Below are 15,398 nucleotides of genomic sequence, written 5' to 3'. Positions count from 1 at the left end.
TATGGGGCAGGTCCATGCTATGGGGCAGGGCTCTGTGGGTCCCTACCAGAGCAGGTTGGTGAAGCCCACGTAGCTCAGCAGCGCCTCCGTGTCCCCCCCCACCAGCATCAGCAGCGTGGAGGCGCACTGCGGGGACAGGCAGCCAATGGGAGCGAGGGGAGGGAAGGAGGGGACCAATGGGGGTGAGGGAGGGACCAATGGGGGTGAGGGAAAGGGAGGGAGGGGACCAATGGGGGTGAGGGAGGGGGCCAATGGAAGTGAGGGAGTGGAGGGAGGGGACCAATGGGGGTGAGGGAAGGGGAGGGAGGGGACCAATGGGGGTGAAGGGGGAGTGGTCAATGGGGGGGCGTGGTTATAGGGTCTATAGGGGTGTCTACAGGGTAACAGAGGGTCTATAGGGACTATAGGGGTGTCTATAGGGACTATAGGGATATCTGTAGGGTAACAGTGGGTCTATAGGCACTATAGGGGTGTCTATAGGGTGACAGAGTGGGACTATAGGAGTATCTATAGGGTAACAGAGTGGGTCTATAGGGACTATAGGGGTGTCTATAGGGGAACAGAGTGGGTCTATAGGGACTATAGGGGTGTCTATAGGGGAACAGAGTGGGTCTATAGGGACTATAGGGGTTTCTATGGGTCTCTATGGGTCTCTATGGGTTTTCTATGGGTCCCTATGGGTCCCTATAGGGTTGCTATGGGGTGTCTATGGGGTGTGTACGGGGTCTCTCACGCTCAGCAGCAGGGCGGGCACGGGGGTGCTCCTCTCCACGTGGATCATCCCCAGCAGCGCCGGGAGCTGCCCCTCGCACGCCCCCGCGTAGAACAGCCTGCAGGGGGCGCCCAGTGCGCCGTGACGTCACCGAGCCACGCCCCCCGTGACGTCACCGCAGGGGTGGGCAGGGCTTGGTGTGCCCCGCCTCTTAAAGGCACAGCGCCCCCCCCTTTTTGCCCCACTTGTGTTAAGGCGCACGCTATGGGGCAGGGGTTCGCTATGGGGCAGAGGGGCTGACCTGGAGCAGGTGAAGAGGCAGCCATTGATCCCCCCAAAGGTGGAGAGGGCGACCCCCACGGGCATGGTCCAAGCCAGGGGGCCCAGGGCCCGCTCGCCAAAGGTCTGTGGGGCAGGAGATAGGGGGCAGGTTATGGGGCAGGAGATAGGGGGTTATGGGGGGGATAGGGGCAGATTATGGGGCAGGAGATAGGGGGTTATGGGGGGGATAGGGGGCGGGTTATGGGGCGAATAGGGGGCGTGTTATGGGGGGATAGGGGGTGGGTTATGGGGGGATAGGGGGTAGGTTATGGGGGGGATAGGGGCGGGTTATGGGGGGGATAGGGGGCGGGTTATGGGGGGATAGGGGGTGAGTTATGGGGGGGATAGGGGGTGGGTTATGGGGGGAATAGGGGGCGGGTTATGGGGGGATAGGGGGTGGGTTATGGGGGGGATAGGGGCGGGTTATGGGGGGGATAGGGGGCGGGTTATGGGGGATAGGGGGTGGGTTATGGGTGGGATAGGGGGTGGGTTATGGGGGGAATAGGGGGCGGGTTATGGGGGGATAGGGGGTGGGTTATGGGGGGATAGGGGCGGGTTATAGGGGGGATAGGGGGCAGGTTATGGGGGGATAGGGGGTGGGTTATGGGTGGGATAGGGGGTGGGTTATGGGGGGAATAGGGGGCGGGTTATGGGGGGATAGGGGGTGGGTTATGGGGGGATAGGGGCGGGTTATGGGGGGGATAGGGGGCGGGTTATGGGGGGATAGGGGCGGGTTATGGGGGGATAGGGGGTGAGTTATGGGGGGGATAGGGGGTGGGTTATGGGGGGGATAGGGGCGGGTTATGGGGCAGTATGAGTGGCGTGGAAGGGGTGTGGCTTAGGTCATGAAGGAGGCGGGGCTTAGGGGACAGAGGGGGCGTGGCTCGTGGTATTAGGGGCGTGGCTGTGGAGGGGCGTGGCTTACGACGGCGACGGCCTCTGATTGGAGGATCTCCTGGGGGTCCATGGCGGTGACGTAGGCGGCGTTGGCGGCCACGTAGACGAAGGTGACCAATGGGATGGAGATGAAGATGGCGCGGGGCAGGTTCCTATGGCAACCGAGCCGAAATGAACCCAAAATGACCCAAAATGGGCCCAAAATGATCAAACATGTCCCCAAATGACCCAAGATTACCCGAAGTGACCCAAAATGAACACAAACTGCCCCAAAACGAACCTGAAATGACCCCACAGTGACTAAGAATGACCCAAAATGAACCCAAAAGGACCCAAACTGCCACAAATCGACCCAAAATGACTCAAAATGTCCCAAAGTGAACCCAAAATAAACCAAACTGACCCAAAATGGACCAAACTGCCCCAAATCGACCCAAAATGAACCCAAATTCACCCGAAATGACCCAAACTGCTCCAGCCTGCCTTCAAAGTGACCCAAAATCTGCCCAAAATGAACCGAAAATGACCTCAAAATGACCTGGAAATGACCCCAAAATGACCCAAAATGACCCAAAATAAACCCGAAGTGAACCCAAAATGAAACTAAAGTACACCCAAAATGAGCCTGAAAATGACCTGGAAATGACCCAGAAATGACCCCAAACGACCCAGAAATGCCCCGGAAATGATCCCAAAATGACCTGTAAATGACCCAGAAATGCCCTGGAAATAACCCCAAAACGCCCCTAAATTACCCAAAAATGCCCCGGAAATGCCCCAGAAATGACCCCAAAACGACCCAGAAATGACCCCAAAATGCCCCGGAAATGGCCCCCAAATGCCCCGGAAATGACCCCAAAACGACCCAGAAATGCCTCGGAAATGACCCCAAAATGTCCTGAAACGACCCGGAAATGACCCCCAAATGCCCCGGAAATGACCCCAAATGCCCCGGAAATGGCCCCCAAATGCCCCGGAAATGACCCCCAAGTGCCCCGGAAATGGCCCCCAAATGCCCCGGAAATGGCCCCCAAATGCCCCGGAAGTGACCCCCAAGTGCCCCGGCAATGCCCCCCCCACCGCTGTGGCTCCCGCAGCTCCTGGGTTCCGTAGTTGAGGAAGTTCCACCCCCCGTAGGCGAAGGAGCCCTGGAGCAGCGCCACCGCCACCGGGCCCAGCCCCGGCCACCACTGCCAGGGCACCGCGGTACCAGCATCACCAGTACTGACACCATCACTGACACCGGTACCGGCACCGGCACCATCAGCACCGGGTACCAGCACCGGCTGCAGCGCCTGTGATGGGTGCAGCCAGCCCGGGCGGCCTGCGGGGATAGAGGGGGATTAATGGGGGGTTAATGGGGGTCTATGGGGGTCTATGGGGGTCTATGGGGGTCTATGGGGGGTCTATGGGGGGTCTATAGGGGGATATGCGGGCTATGGGGAGATAACAGGGAGATAATGGGGATCTATGGGGGGATATGGGGGTCTATGGGGGGATATGGGGGGTAAAGGGGTTCTATGTGCTGTTTTGAGGGTATTTGGGGTGTTTCGGGGCTGTTTTGGTCCCATTTTGGGGGTGTTTTTTGGTGTTTTGGGGTTTTTTGGGGTGTTTTTGTGTGTTTTGGGCTGTTTTGGGGCTGTTTTGGGGTGTTTCAGGGTGAACTGACCAGTGCACAGGCTGTAGAGGTGTTTTGGGGCTGTTTTGGGGTGTTTCGGGATGGTTTTGGGGTATTTTGGGGTGTTTTGTGCTGTTTTGGGGTGTTTCCGGGTGTTTTTGGGGTGTTTTGGGGTGTTTTGGGGGTGTTTTGTGCTGTTTTGGGGTGTTTCAGGGTGTTTTTGGGGTGTTTTTGGGGTGTTTCGGGGTGTTTCCGGGTGTAACTGACCAGTGCAGAGGCGGTAGATGCCGGCAGCGATGACGATGCCGAGCGCCGCCAGCTTCCCGGCCGTGCAGACGTCCTGGACCCGCGTGGCCCAGCGGGAGCTGCGGCACCCGACCCACGTCAGCAGCACTGAAACACGGGGATGAATGGGGGGAATGGGGGAATGGGGGGAATGGGGGTATGGGGGGTAATGGGAGGTATAGGGGGTAATGGGGGGAATGGGGGGATAAGGAGTATGGGGGTAATGGGGGTATGGGGGTATGGGGGTAATGGGGGTAATGGGGGGATATGGGGGGTATGGGGGTAATGGGGGTAAAGGGAGTATGGGGGTAATGGAGGTATGGGGGGAGAGGGGGTATGGGGGGGATAGGGAGTAATGGGGGTAATGGGGTAATGGGGATATAGGGGGGATAGGGGGTAATGGGGGTATGGGGGTAATGGGGTAATGGGGGTTAGGTGTATGGGGGTATGGGGAGGATAGGGGGTATAGTGGGTAAATCTCCCCAATTTGGTGTAAACTTCCCCATTTTGATATCCATCCCCCCCATTTTGGGTCCATTTTAACCCATTTTGGGTCCATTTTAACCCATTTTGGGTCCATTTTAACCCGTTCTGGCCCCATTGCCCCACTCACGCAGCGCAGCAGCCGCCAGCAGCCGCAGGGCCGGCTCGGCCATGGGGCAGCCCCACGGCGCCAATGGGGTGAGGAGGGAGGCGGCGAAGGTGAGGGCGATGACGGCCTGCGAGGTGGGGAGGATCACCAGGACCGAGACCCAGAGGCGCAGGAACCTGGGGGGCAATGGGGGCTATGGGGCTATGGGGGGATATGGGGGTCTATGGGTCTCTATGGGGGTCTATGGGGCTCTATGGGGGTCTATGGGGCTCTATGGGGTGCCTATGGAGGGCTATGGGGGGGGTGCAGGCAGAGCAATGCAGCGCGGCCGCTAGGGAGCGGTATAGTGCTGCTGTAATGGTCTATGGGGGTCTATGGGGGGTCTATGGGGGGGATATGGGGTGTGTATGGGGGTCTATGGGGGGTCTATGGGGGGATATGGGAGGTCTATGGGGGGTCTATGGGGGTCTATGGGGGTCTATGGGGGGTCTATGGGGGGTCTATGGGGGTCTATGGGGGGTCTATGGGGGTCTATGGGGGGGAATGGGAGGAATGGGGGGCAATGTAGATGGGGTCAATGGGGGAATGGGGGTCAGTGGGGGGGAATGGGGGTCAATGGGGGTCAATGGGGGTCAATGGGGGTCAATGGGCTCAATGGGGATGGGGCAATGGGGGTCAATGGGGGTGAATGAGGATGGGGTCAATGGGAGGTAATGGGAGTGGGGGGTAATGGGCATGAATGGGAAGGAATGGGGGGCAATGGGGATGGGGCAATGGGGGTGAATGGATGCTATGGGTCACCCCACTGCCGCTATGGGTCAGCTCCACAGCCGCTATGGGTCACCCCACAGCTGCTCTGGGTCAGCCCTATGGATGCTGTGGGTCAGCGCTCACCCCACGAGCCCCCCGAAGACGTCCTTGACGTAGGCGTAGTCGCCCCCCGCGCGGGGGATGCGCAGCCCCAGCTCCGCGTAGCACAGGGCCCCCAGGGCCGTGAGCGCCCCGGCCGCGCCCCACAGCGCCAGCGCCAGCCCCACGGAGCCCGCGTGCGCCAGCACCCCCCGGGGGGAGATGAAGATCCCCGAGCCGATGATGTTACCTGGGGGGGGGAACGGGGGTCAATGGGGGGGAATGGGGGGAGTCAATGTGGGGAATGGGATCAATGGGGGCAATGGGGGGGAATGGGGCAATGGGGCTGAATGGAGGGCAATGGGGGCAAATGGGGGGGAATGGGATCAGTGGGGGTGAATGGGATCAATAGGGGTCAATGGCGGGCAATGGGGATGGGAATGAATGGGGGGCAATGGGATCCATGGGGGCAATGGGGGAAATTTGGGGAATGGGGGCAATGGGGGAATGGGGCCAATGGGGGGCAATGGGGGCAATGGGGACGGGAAAGAATGGGGAGCAATGGGAGGAATGAGATCAATGGGGGTCAATGGGAGGCAATGGGGATGGGAATGAATGGGGGTCAATGGGGGTCAATGGGGGCAATGGGGGTCAATGGGGCTGAATGGAGGGCAATGGGGGTCAATGGGGCAATGGGGGCAATGGGATCAATGGGCCGAATGGAAGGCAATGGGGGTGAATGGGATCAATGGGGGTCAATGGGAGGCAATGGGGGGCAATGGGATCAATGTGGGGCAATGGGATCAATGGGGGGCAATGGGGATGGGAATGAATGGGGGCAATGGGGAGTATGGGGGGCAATGGGGATGAATGGGGGACAATGGGAGGCAATGGGGGGCAATGGGATCAGTGGGGGACAATGGGGATAAATGGGGGACAATGGGGTCAATGGGAGGCAATGGGGGGCAATGGGGATGAATGGGGGGCAATGGGGCCGGGAATGAATGGAAAAAAAAACCCGAAAGTGAAGGAAAACGCCCCCAAATGTCCCCAATGAAGGAAAACGGCCCCGAATTGCCCAAAAGGTGAGGGTTTGGCCCCAAAGCGGCGCTGGCGCTCACCCACGATGATGCTGCAGGCGCTCAGCAGCCCCAGCTCCTTCCGCAGGGACACCCCCCCGCCGCCAGGGGGCGCCCTCGCCGCAGGGGTCCCCTCTGCCATGGAGGCCACTGGGGGGGGCTGCAAGGGGGGAATGGGGGGGAAATAGGGTTAAATTGGGTGGAAATGGGGTTAAAAAGGGGGAAATGGGGGAAATGGGGTTAAATAGGGAAATGGGGTTAAATGGGGTGGAATTGGGGTTAAATGGGGTGGAAATGGGGTTAAAAGAGGGGAAAATAGGGTAAAAGAGGGGAAAATGGGTTGAAATGGGGTGGAAAATGGGGTTAAAGGAGGGGATAATGGGGTTAAATGGTGGGAAAATGGGGTTAAAAGAGTTGAAATGGGGTTAAAAGACAGGGAAACGGGGTCAAAAGACAGGGAAACGGGGTTAAAAGACAGGGAAATGGGGTTAAAAGACAGGGAAATGGGGTTAAAAGACAGGGAAACGGGGTTAAATGGGGATAATGGGGTTAAAAGAGGGGATAATGGGGTTAAATGGTGGGAAAATGGGGTTAAAAGAGGGGAAAATGGAGTTAAGTAGGGGAAAATGGGGTTAAATGGGGGGAAATGGGGTTAAATGGCGGGGAATGGGGTCCAAAGGGGGTTTAAGGGGGTCTATGGTGTGTAAAGAGGGGCTTAAAGGAGGTTAAGAGGCCTAAAGATTGGGTTTAAATGGGGCTTAAGGGGGTCCAAGGGGGTTCCAATGGGGTTTAAGAGGGCTTTAAAGAGGATTTAAGCTGGTTTAAGGGGTTCCATAGGGGTCCATAGGGGCACAAAGGGGGGCTTTAAGGAGTTCCAATGGGGTTTAAGGGGCCCAAAGGGGGATTTAAGGTGGTTTAAGGGGTTCCATAGGGGTCTATAGAGGGATTTAAGGTGGTTTAAGGGGTTCCCTAGGGATCCACGTGGTTCCAAAGGGGGATTTAAGGGGGTCCCAAGGGATTCCAAGGGGGTTTTAGGGGGTATTTAAGGGCCCCATAGCCCCCTATAGCCCCCATAGGGTGCCCATACCCCCCCATAGGGTGCCCATACCCCCCCATAGGGTGCCCATAGCCCCCCATAGCCCCCCATAGGTGCCCATACCGTGTCCGGGACCTTCGCCCTCAGGTGCGGCTCCAGGAGGAGGGAGGAGGAGGAGGAGGAAGGAAGGGAGCGGGGGTCACGTGGGGCCGGGGCCGCCATTCCCGATGGGAAGCAGCCCCCCCCCCGCTCCGTGTCCTTATAGGGAGCTGCGGGCGCCTATAGGGGCCATTATAGAGCCCCATAGAGCCCCTATAGAATCCTATAGAGCCCCATAGAGCCCCTATATCCCCTAATGCACCCCTTTATACCCGTTATATCCCGTTATGTATGCCGTTACCTGCCCTATATCCCATTATATACCCTTTTATCCCCCCTATATCCCATTATATACCCTTTTATCCCCTCTATATCTCATTATATACTCCTTTATTCCTTTTATATCCCATTATATACCCTTATATCTCCCCTATATCTCATAATATACCCCTTTATTCCCCCTATATCCCATAATATACCCCTTTGCCCCCCCTACATCCCATAATATACCCCTTTATCCCCCCTATCCCACTGCACCGAGGTGGGAAATGCACCCAAATCCCTCCGATTTTGGATTTTCTATGGTTAAAAGTGCAGAAACCGGCTAAAAAAGGATAAAATAGGTTAAAAATGGGTAAAACCCGGTCCAAAATGGGTAAAAACGGGTAAAAAAGGCATTAAGAAGGGTCCCATTGGCTACAAATAGGCGAAAAATGGGTCAAAATCCACCAAAAGGGTGATTTTCTGAGGTCAAATGTGTCGGGAAATGGCTCAAAAGGGTTTATAAAGATTAAAAATAGGTGAGAAAAGGGTTATAAAGGTTAAAAATGGGATAAAAACGGGTTATAAAGGCTACTAATGGGTTAAAAACATTTATAAAGGTTAAAATAGGGTAAAAAAAGGTTTATAAGGGTGAAGAATGGGTTAAAAAGGTTTATAAAGGTTAAAATGGGTCAAAAAACGTTAAAATAGGTTATAAACGTTAAAAAAGTTTAAAATGGCTTTTTAAAAGGCTGAGAAGGCGAAAAACGGCTAAAAAGGAATTCTAGATCACTTTAAAATGGTCAAAAAATGGGTGAAAACCAGTTAAAATCGGGTTAAAACCGGTTAAAAATGGGTGAAAACCGGTAAAAAATGGGTTAAAACCGGTTAAAGATGGGTTATAAACCGGTTGAAAATGGGTGAAAATCGGTTAAAAAATTGATTGTAAACTGGTTAAAAAGGGTTAAAAATGAGTTAAAACCGGGTGAAACCCGGTCAAAAATGGGTTATAAACCCGTTTAAAAATTGGTTAAAAATGGGTGGAAACCGGTCAAAAGTGGGTGAAAACCGGTTAAAATCGGTCGAAAACTGGTTAAAAAGGGTTAAAAAAGGGGTTAAAACCGGTCAAAAGTGAGTTAAAATGGTTTAAAATGGGTTAAAACGGGCTAAAATTGGGTGAAAACGGGTCAAAATGGGTTAAAATTGGGTTAAAACGGCCCAAACCCGCGAACCCGCTCCCTCCCCTCCGCGCCTCCCCATCAAGCGCCAGCCCCGCCCCTTTCCCCCAATCTCCCCTTCCCATTGGCCCACTCCCCGTTAACCCCTCCCGTCTCCCGCCGTCCTCGCTCTCCCATTGGCCGCCCCCTCACGTAAGCCCCGCCGCCTTCCCCCGCGCATGCTCAGTCGGGCTCGGGGCGGCCATGGCGGCGCTGCGGGGCGGCGCTGCGGGGCAGCGCGGGGCCGAAGCGGCGGCGGCGGCGGCCGCGGCCTCCGGGAGCGGCTCCGGGCCCACGGGGGACGGCGGAGCCCATTACGGCAACGGGGTCGGGGCGGGGGGAGCGGAGGAGGCGGCGGCGGGAGGGGGGGGGAGCGGAGGGGTTGGGGGGGAGCAGGCCTCCGGTGGAGGCGGAAGTGGAGTGGGGGGTGTTGGGCCCGGTTCCGGTGGTCCCGGTTCCGGTTCCGGTGGTGCCGCCGGTCCGCACCCGCCGCAGGAGGGCGCTGAGGAGCTGGAGGAGGAGGAGGCCGCGTTAGGGGATGGGGACGGAGGCGACGCCGCCATTGAGGACCCGGTAACGGCGGGGCGGAGGGGGGGGGAGAAGCACGTGGGTTTATGGGGGATGGCGGGAAAGGGGTCACGTGAGGCGGGAGGGACGGGGCACGTGGCCGGGGGGGCTGTATAGGAAGCTATAGGGGGTTATGGGGGGATATAGGGGTTATATAGTGTTATAGGGGGGATATAGGAGTTATAGAGGGGATACAGGGGCATTATGAGGTAGTTATAGGGGGTTGTAAAGCAGATATAAGGGTTACAGAGAGAATATAGGGATTATTGGTGCTATAGGGGCAATATGTGGGGCTATGGGGTGCCTATGGGGTGCATGGCCCCATTCCCCCCCCATTGACACCCCCCCCCCAGGAGCTGGAGGCCATCAAGGCCCGGGTGCGGGAGATGGAGGAGGAGGCCGAGAAGCTCAAGGAGCTGCAGAACGAGGTGGAGAAACAGATGAACATGAGCCCCCCCCCGGGCAACGGTGGGTCCATGGGGCGCTATGGGGCTTTATGGGGTGATAAAGGGGCGCTATAGGGGAGTGCAGCAGCGCGTTGCGATGCGCCCAGCAGGGGGCGGTATAGTACTGCAGGGGGCGGGGTCAGCGGAAGACACGCCCCCACCCTGTATCTGATGGGTATATATATACAGAAGGTGCTATGGAAGGATATAGGGGGGCTATGGGCTGTCTGTGGGGCTCTATAGTGTCTGGGGTGTGTATGGGGCTCTACATGGTCTCTATGGGGCTGTGTAGTGTGTCTATGGGGCTCTATAGGACTCTGGGGTGTCTATGGGGCTCTGTAGGGTGTCTGTGGGTTCTACAGGATGTCTATGGGGCTCTATGGGGTGTGTGTGGGCTTCTATATTTGTCTGTGGGGTGTCTTGTGGGCCTCTATAGGGTGTCTATGGGGTGTCTGTGTCCCCTGCAGCCGGCCCGGTCATCATGTCCTTGGAGGAGAAGATGGAAGCCGACGCTCGCTCCATCTACGTGGGCAACGTGAGTTCAACGGGGCCTCAATGGGGCTGCCCCCCAAGTGCCATAGGGGTGACTGGGCCCCCCCTTTGCCCCCCATTACAGGTGGACTATGGGGCGACGGCGGAGGAGCTGGAGGCCCACTTCCATGGCTGCGGCTCCGTCAACCGCGTCACCATCCTGTGTGACAAGTACAGCGGGCACCCCAAGGGGTGCGTGTGTGCTGCCCCAAAATGACCCAGAACCCCCGGCTTTCACCCCAAAATCCCCTTGATTGGCCCTAACGGACCCCCCCCCCCCCCTTTGCCCCTTCCAGCTTCGCCTACATCGAGTTCTCCGATAAGGAATCGGTGCGGACGTCGATGGCCCTGGATGAGTCCCTCTTCCGAGGGAGGCAGATCAAGGTAGGGCCCCCTATAGAGCCCCCCTATAGGGGTACGTAGGGCTCTCCTATAGGGGAATATAGAGAACCCCTGTAGAGGTATATGGATCTCTTCTATAGGGGTATGTACAGCTCCTTTATAGGGGTATATACATTTTTCCTATAGCGATGTAAAGAGCAGTACTATAGAGGTATATAGAGTTCTGCTATAGGACTATAGAGATCCTTCTCATGGAGATACATAGATCCCACTTATAGGGATATATAAAGCACTCCTATAGGGGTATATAGAGCTCCCCTATAGGAGTACATAGATCCCCTATATAGGGGTGAGTGCAGTCCCTGTATAGGGGTATATAGATCCCCCCCTTCCCTTATGTGGCTAAGCCCCGCCCTCCCTAATCCCTAATATGGCTAAGCCCCGCCTCTCCGCGCATGCGCAGGTGATCCCGAAGCGCACGAACCGGCCCGGGATCAGCACCACGGACAGGGGCTTCCCCCGCAGCCGCTTCCGGGGCCGAGCCGGCGGCTTCAGCGCTTCCAGGGCCCGCTTCTACAGCGGGTACAGCAGGGCCCGAGGCAGGGCCTACAGGTATGGAGAGGGCAATGTACAGGGGGGGATATGGGGCGGTAAAGGGGGCTAAAGAGGGTGATACAGGAGGGGATATGGGGGGCATAAAGAGGGGAGTATAGGGGGGATATGGGGGGATATAGGGGGGATAAAGGAGGGATATGGGGGATAAAGAGGGGGGTATAGGAGGGGATATGGAGAGGATAAAGAGGGGATATAGGGGGAATAAATAGGGGGAATATGGGGGGTATAAAAAGGGGGATACGGGGGGATAAAGGGTGGTTATAGAGGTGATGTGGGAGGCTATAGATGGGATATGGGGGGGTCCCCATTCTATATCTCCCCTTTATCCACCCCTATTCCACCTGTATATTCTCCTTATAGCCTCCCCATAACCCCCCCTATATCTCCCTATAGCCTCCCCAGAACCCCCCCTATATCTCCCTATATACTATCCCCCTATAGCCCCCCCCATAACCCCCCCTTGTTCCCCCCACAGGGGCCGGGCCAGAGCCACCTCCTGGTACTCCCCATATTGACCCCACTGGACCCATGGACGCTCCCATCTCGGATATGGGGGGGGAGAGGGGGGGTTGTTTGTTAATGGGGGGGGCGGTTGTGTCGTCCTCCCCCTCCTCTTTTAACCCCCCCGTTCCCATAGGCCTCTTGGTACCCCCCCATTGAGCCCTATTGGACCCTATGGACCGTACCATGTTGTGTTGGGGGGGTATCCCCCCCCTATTGACACCCATTGGAGGGTTCCCCCCCATTGACCCCTATTGGACCATACCATGTTGCGTTGGGCGGGGGGAGTGTCCCCCATTGGAGGGTTCCACCCCCCCATTGACCCCTATTGGCCTGCATGGACTGTACCATGTTGGATTGTGGGGGGATCCGGCCCCATTGACCCCTATTGGAGGGTCTCCCCCCCATTGACACCCATTAGAGTGCCCCCCCCCATTGGCCCCCATGGACCATACCATGTTGCATTGTGGCGGGATCTGGCCCCATTGACCCCTATTGGCCCTATGGATCGTACCATGTTGTGTTATGGGGGGATCCAGCCCCATTGGCCCCATGGACCGTACCATGTTGCATTGTGGGGGGATCCAGCCCCATTGACACCCATTGGATGGTCCCCCCCTATTGGGACCCATTGGATGGTCCCTGCCTATTGACACCCATTGGCCCCCGTGGGCTGTACCATGTTAGGTTGTGGGGGGGATCCAGTCCCATTGACACCCATTGAAAGGTCCCCCCATTGGCCCCCATGGGCCGTACCCTGTTGCAGTGTGGGGGGATCCAGCCCCATTGACACCCATTGGCCCCCATGGACCGTACCATGTTGCATTGTGGGGGGATCCAGCCCCATTGACACCCATTGGATGGTCCCCCCCTATTGACACCCATTGGAAGGTCCCTGCCCATTGACACCCATTGGCCCCATGGACCATACTGCGTTGGAGATGGGGGGAGCGGGGGGGGCCTCCCCCCTATAGACCTTCAGTGTCTTTATCGTTGCAGGTGGTGGACCCCATGGAGGACGTCGCCGTGGGGCGGGGGGGTGGTGGTGGTGGGGGGGGGGTTGGTTATGGGGCAGCCCCACATCAATGGGGGGGGGTGGTGGTGGTGGTTGTTTGGGAGGGGTAATAAAGTGGCCCCGGGGGGAGATAATGGTGTTTGTGTGTGCTTATGGGGTGTCTGTGGGGCGCTATGGGGTGTCTATGGTCCGTCTATGGGATGTCTATAGGGCGCTATGGGGTGTCTACGGAGCGCTATGGGGCTTCTGTGAGATGTCTGTAGGGCGCTATGGGGTGTCTATGGGATGCCTGTAGGGCGCTATGGGGTGTATGTGGGTCTATGGGGTGTCTATAGGGCTCTATGGGGCTCTATGGGGTGTCTATACGGCTCTATGGGGTGTCTAGGGCTCTATGGGGTGTCTATAGGGCGCTATGGGGTGCCTAGAGCTCCATGGGGTGCCAGTAGGGCTCTATTGGGTGCCTATGGGGTGTCTATAGGGCTCTATAGAGTGTCTATGGGGCTCTATTACCCCCTATGGGGCCCTGGCGCATGCGCGCTCCGCCCTCACTCCCCCGCCCTCCTCGCGCATGCGCAGGCACCTTCCCCCCCCCTCAGCCGTTGCCGCCGTTTTGGCGGCCGCATAGGAACGGGGGGGTGCGCCTTTCATGGCGTTTATTTCATTAATATTCATTAATTAGTGGTTATTAATTAAAGCCGATTAATTAATTAACCCCCTCGCTGTTCATTAACCCCGTTCGGAGCCGGAAATGGGGCCGGAAGCGCTTCGGGATGAGGTAAAGGAAGGGTTGCGGGGAGCCGGTGCCATGGGTACCGCAATGGGGAGCCTCATGGAGGGGGGCTATAGGTGCCTTATCGGGTGTTGGGAGCTATGGGGCGCCCCATAAGCGCTTATAGGGGGTGTTATAGCTGCCCCATAGCCACTTACGGGGCGCCCCATAACCTCCCTCCCATTGATTTCCAGGCGACCCTACACAAACAAGGGATCAAGGCCGCGGGGGTGACGTCAATGGGGGCGTGGCCTCACCAGGCCACACCCCCTCCCCCTCCATAGGGGTCTTATAAGGGGTGACACCCCCCCCCCCACTTGTGGGGCAGAGCAGAGGCCATGCAGAGGGTCCTGAGCAGGCTGCGGGGGTGAGTGGGGCCCTATGGGGGGTCTATGGGGTGCTATAGGGTGTCTATAGGGGTCTGTGGGGGTCTATGGGATGTCTATGGGGCACTATGGGGTGTCTATAGGGCGCTATGGTATGGCTATGGGACTCTGGCATGGATATGGGTGTCTATGGAGCATTATGGGGTGTCTATAGGGTGCTATGAGGGGACTGTGGGGGGTCTATGTGGTGTCTGTGGGGGTCTATGGGGTGTCTATGGGATGTCTATGGGGTGTTTGGGATTCTATGGGGTGTCTGTGGGGCGCTATGGGGTGTCTATGGGGTGCTATGGGGTTTCTATGGGACACTGGGGTGGCTATGGGGCTCTATGGGGTGTCTGTGGGGTGTCTATAGGGTGCTGTGGGGTGGATATGGGGTGCTATGGGGCTCTGTGGCTACTTAGGGAGCTAATGGGGTCCAATGGGTTTAGTTAGGGGTACTATGGGTTTGCTTATGGGTCCTGTGGGTCTCCCTATGGCCCCTATGGGGCAGCTCCCCGTGGCCCACTGCCCTTTGCCCCTGTTTTCCCACCTTCCCATCAGCCCCTGCGGCATCCAAAGTCCACTTCCAGGGGTCCCACCCCCTCCCTAGGGGTCTGCCCCACACCCCCCACCCAATGGGGTGGCTATGGGGTCAATGGGGTGGCTATGGGGCTCTGTCAGGGTCAATGGGGTGGCTAAGGGGGTCAATGGGGTGGCTATGGGGTGTCTATGGTGAGCTATGGGGCTTCTCTGGGTCTCTATGGGGTCTCTATGGGTCCCTATGGGGTCTCTATGGGGTCTCTGTGGGTCTCTATGGGTCCCTATGGGTCTCTATGGGGTTATGGTGGGCTCCAGGCCGCGCGTTGCTGAGCATCCAGCAGGGGGCGGTATAGTGCTCGGGAGGAGCGGGGTCAGCCGAGGCCACGCCCCCTTTTCTTTATGGGTCTGTATGTGTGCTATGGGTCCCTATGGGTCTCTATGTGTCTCTATGGGATCTCTATGGGTCTCTATGGGTCTCTATGTGTCTCTATGGGTCCCTATGGATCCTAATGTGTCCCTATGTGTCTCCCCCAGGTGCCCCCCCGCTCCCATCCCTCCCCCACCGCTGCGCCCCCACAGCTCGTCCCCTCCCCCCACCGCGAGCTCCCTGCCGGGGGGCGCCGAGGCTCTGCGGGCCCTGCCCCCCCCCGCCCGCGCCTTCCTGGAGGAGGGGGTTGGGCTCTGCCGGCCCCGCGCCCTCTGCCTCTGCGATGGCTCCGCCCCCCAGGGCAGCGCCCTCCT

General features: G+C 57.8%; 2 protein-coding genes across 2 annotated transcripts; one reads left to right on the top strand and one right to left on the bottom strand.

The window, feature by feature from the left end:
• Nucleotides 1-42: 42 nt before the first annotated feature.
• On the bottom strand, nt 43-7,611 carry LOC133224354 (large neutral amino acids transporter small subunit 2-like). The gene is made up of 10 exons (XM_061375791.1): nt 7,513-7,611; nt 6,396-6,513; nt 5,320-5,524; nt 4,447-4,601; nt 3,816-3,941; nt 3,011-3,254; nt 1,959-2,082; nt 1,014-1,117; nt 734-830; nt 43-126 (listed from the first exon to the last, which is right to left on the bottom strand). The coding sequence occupies exons 1-10, from the start codon at nt 7,609-7,611 to the stop codon at nt 43-45; spliced, it is 1,356 nt and encodes a 451-aa protein (XP_061231775.1).
• A 1,824-nt stretch (nt 7,612-9,435) lies between these two features.
• On the top strand, nt 9,436-12,038 carry PABPN1 (poly(A) binding protein nuclear 1). The gene is made up of 7 exons (XM_061375787.1): nt 9,436-9,539; nt 9,887-10,001; nt 10,447-10,514; nt 10,596-10,702; nt 10,807-10,894; nt 11,316-11,464; nt 11,943-12,038. The coding sequence occupies exons 2-7, from the start codon at nt 9,920-9,922 to the stop codon at nt 11,980-11,982; spliced, it is 534 nt and encodes a 177-aa protein (XP_061231771.1). The 5' UTR covers nt 9,436-9,539; nt 9,887-9,919; the 3' UTR covers nt 11,983-12,038.
• The last annotated feature ends 3,360 nt before the right edge of the window (nt 12,039-15,398 follow it).

Source organism: Neopsephotus bourkii, unplaced genomic scaffold (assembly GCF_033783945.1).
Source record: "Neopsephotus bourkii isolate Nb327-2 ecotype Australia unplaced genomic scaffold, CSIRO-AGI_Nbou_v1 NB_1677, whole genome shotgun sequence".
Lineage (NCBI taxonomy): Eukaryota > Metazoa > Chordata > Aves > Psittaciformes > Psittacidae > Neopsephotus > Neopsephotus bourkii.
Note: the sequence above shows the minus strand (reverse complement) of the source record. Positions and strands in the feature narration are given on the sequence as shown.